Source organism: Orycteropus afer, unplaced genomic scaffold (genome assembly GCF_000298275.1).
Source record: "Orycteropus afer afer isolate SDZICR_OR568_19922 unplaced genomic scaffold, OryAfe1.0 scaffold00101, whole genome shotgun sequence".
Classification (NCBI taxonomy): Eukaryota; Metazoa; Chordata; class Mammalia; order Tubulidentata; family Orycteropodidae; genus Orycteropus; species Orycteropus afer.
The window spans coordinates 7,555,147-7,556,125 of NW_006921688.1; the positions used below are offsets into that span (position 1 = coordinate 7,555,147).

General features: G+C 67.5%; 1 protein-coding gene across 1 annotated transcript in view; it reads left to right on the forward strand.

Moving 5' to 3' along the window:
• Positions 1 to 501: 501 nt before the first annotated feature.
• The window catches only part of ESR1 (estrogen receptor 1), a 426,028-nt gene continuing 425,550 nt past the window's right edge, over positions 502 to 979 (forward strand). The window contains exon 1 of the mRNA XM_007943212.2: positions 502 to 953. Coding sequence (XP_007941403.1) covers positions 502 to 953 — 452 coding nt within the window. The remainder of the gene's footprint in view (positions 954 to 979) is intronic.

Consider the following 979-nt stretch of genomic DNA (forward strand, 5'->3'; position numbering starts at 1 on the left):
GTGTTTTAAGCCCCGCTTCCCTGTGCCACCTTTAGGAGATCCCTTAGCGTTCCTGCCCCCCTCGCAGTGAAATCCAGCCTCTAACCAGCGGCGACGACAAGTAAAGTTCAGGGAAGCTGCTCCCTGGGACCGCTCCAAAACGAGTTTTGCCTGGAGTCATGTTTAAGCCAATGTCAGTGCAAGGCAACAAGTCCCTGGCCGGCGTCCAGGACCTTTGTAATGCATATGAGCTCGGGAGACCAGTACTTAAAGTTGGAGACCCGGGAGACCGCGAGTTGGCGGAGCGCGCGCTCGCGCAGGGGCTGCACTTGCTCGCGTCCGGCCGCTGGGCTCCACCGGCCGGGCCGGCTCCCCGGGCAGCGCCAGCGCCTGCTGCGCGGTGGGACATGCGCTGCGCCGCCTCTAACCGCGGGTCGTGCTCTTTTTCCAGGTGGCCCGTCGGCTGCTGAGCCCTCTGCCTCACGGAGAGAAAGATATGCACGTCGCCCGCGGCCACTGACCATGACCATGACCCTCCACACCAAAGCGTCCGGCATGGCTCTGCTGCACCAGATCCAAGGCAACGAGCTGGAGCCCCTGAGCCGCCAGCAGCTCAAGATCCCCCTGGAGCGGCCCCTGGGCGACATGTATGTGGACAGCAGCAAGCCGGCCGTGTACAACTACCCCGAGGGCGCCGCGTACGACTTCAACGCCGCGGCCGCCGCCTCCGCGCCGGGCTATGGCCAGCCCGGCCTCCCCTACGGCCCCGGAGCCGAGGCGGCTGCGTACGGCGCTAACGGCATGGCGGGCTTCCCGCCGCTCACGAGCGTGTCCCCGAGCTCGCTCGTGCTGCTGCACCCGCCGCCGCAGCTCTCGCCCTTCCTGCACCCGCACGGCCAGCAGGTGCCCTACTACCTGGAGAACGAGCAGGGCGGCTACGGCGTGCACGAGCCCGGCCCGCCGGCCTACTACAGGTACCCGCCGTCGGGGAGCCGGGAGG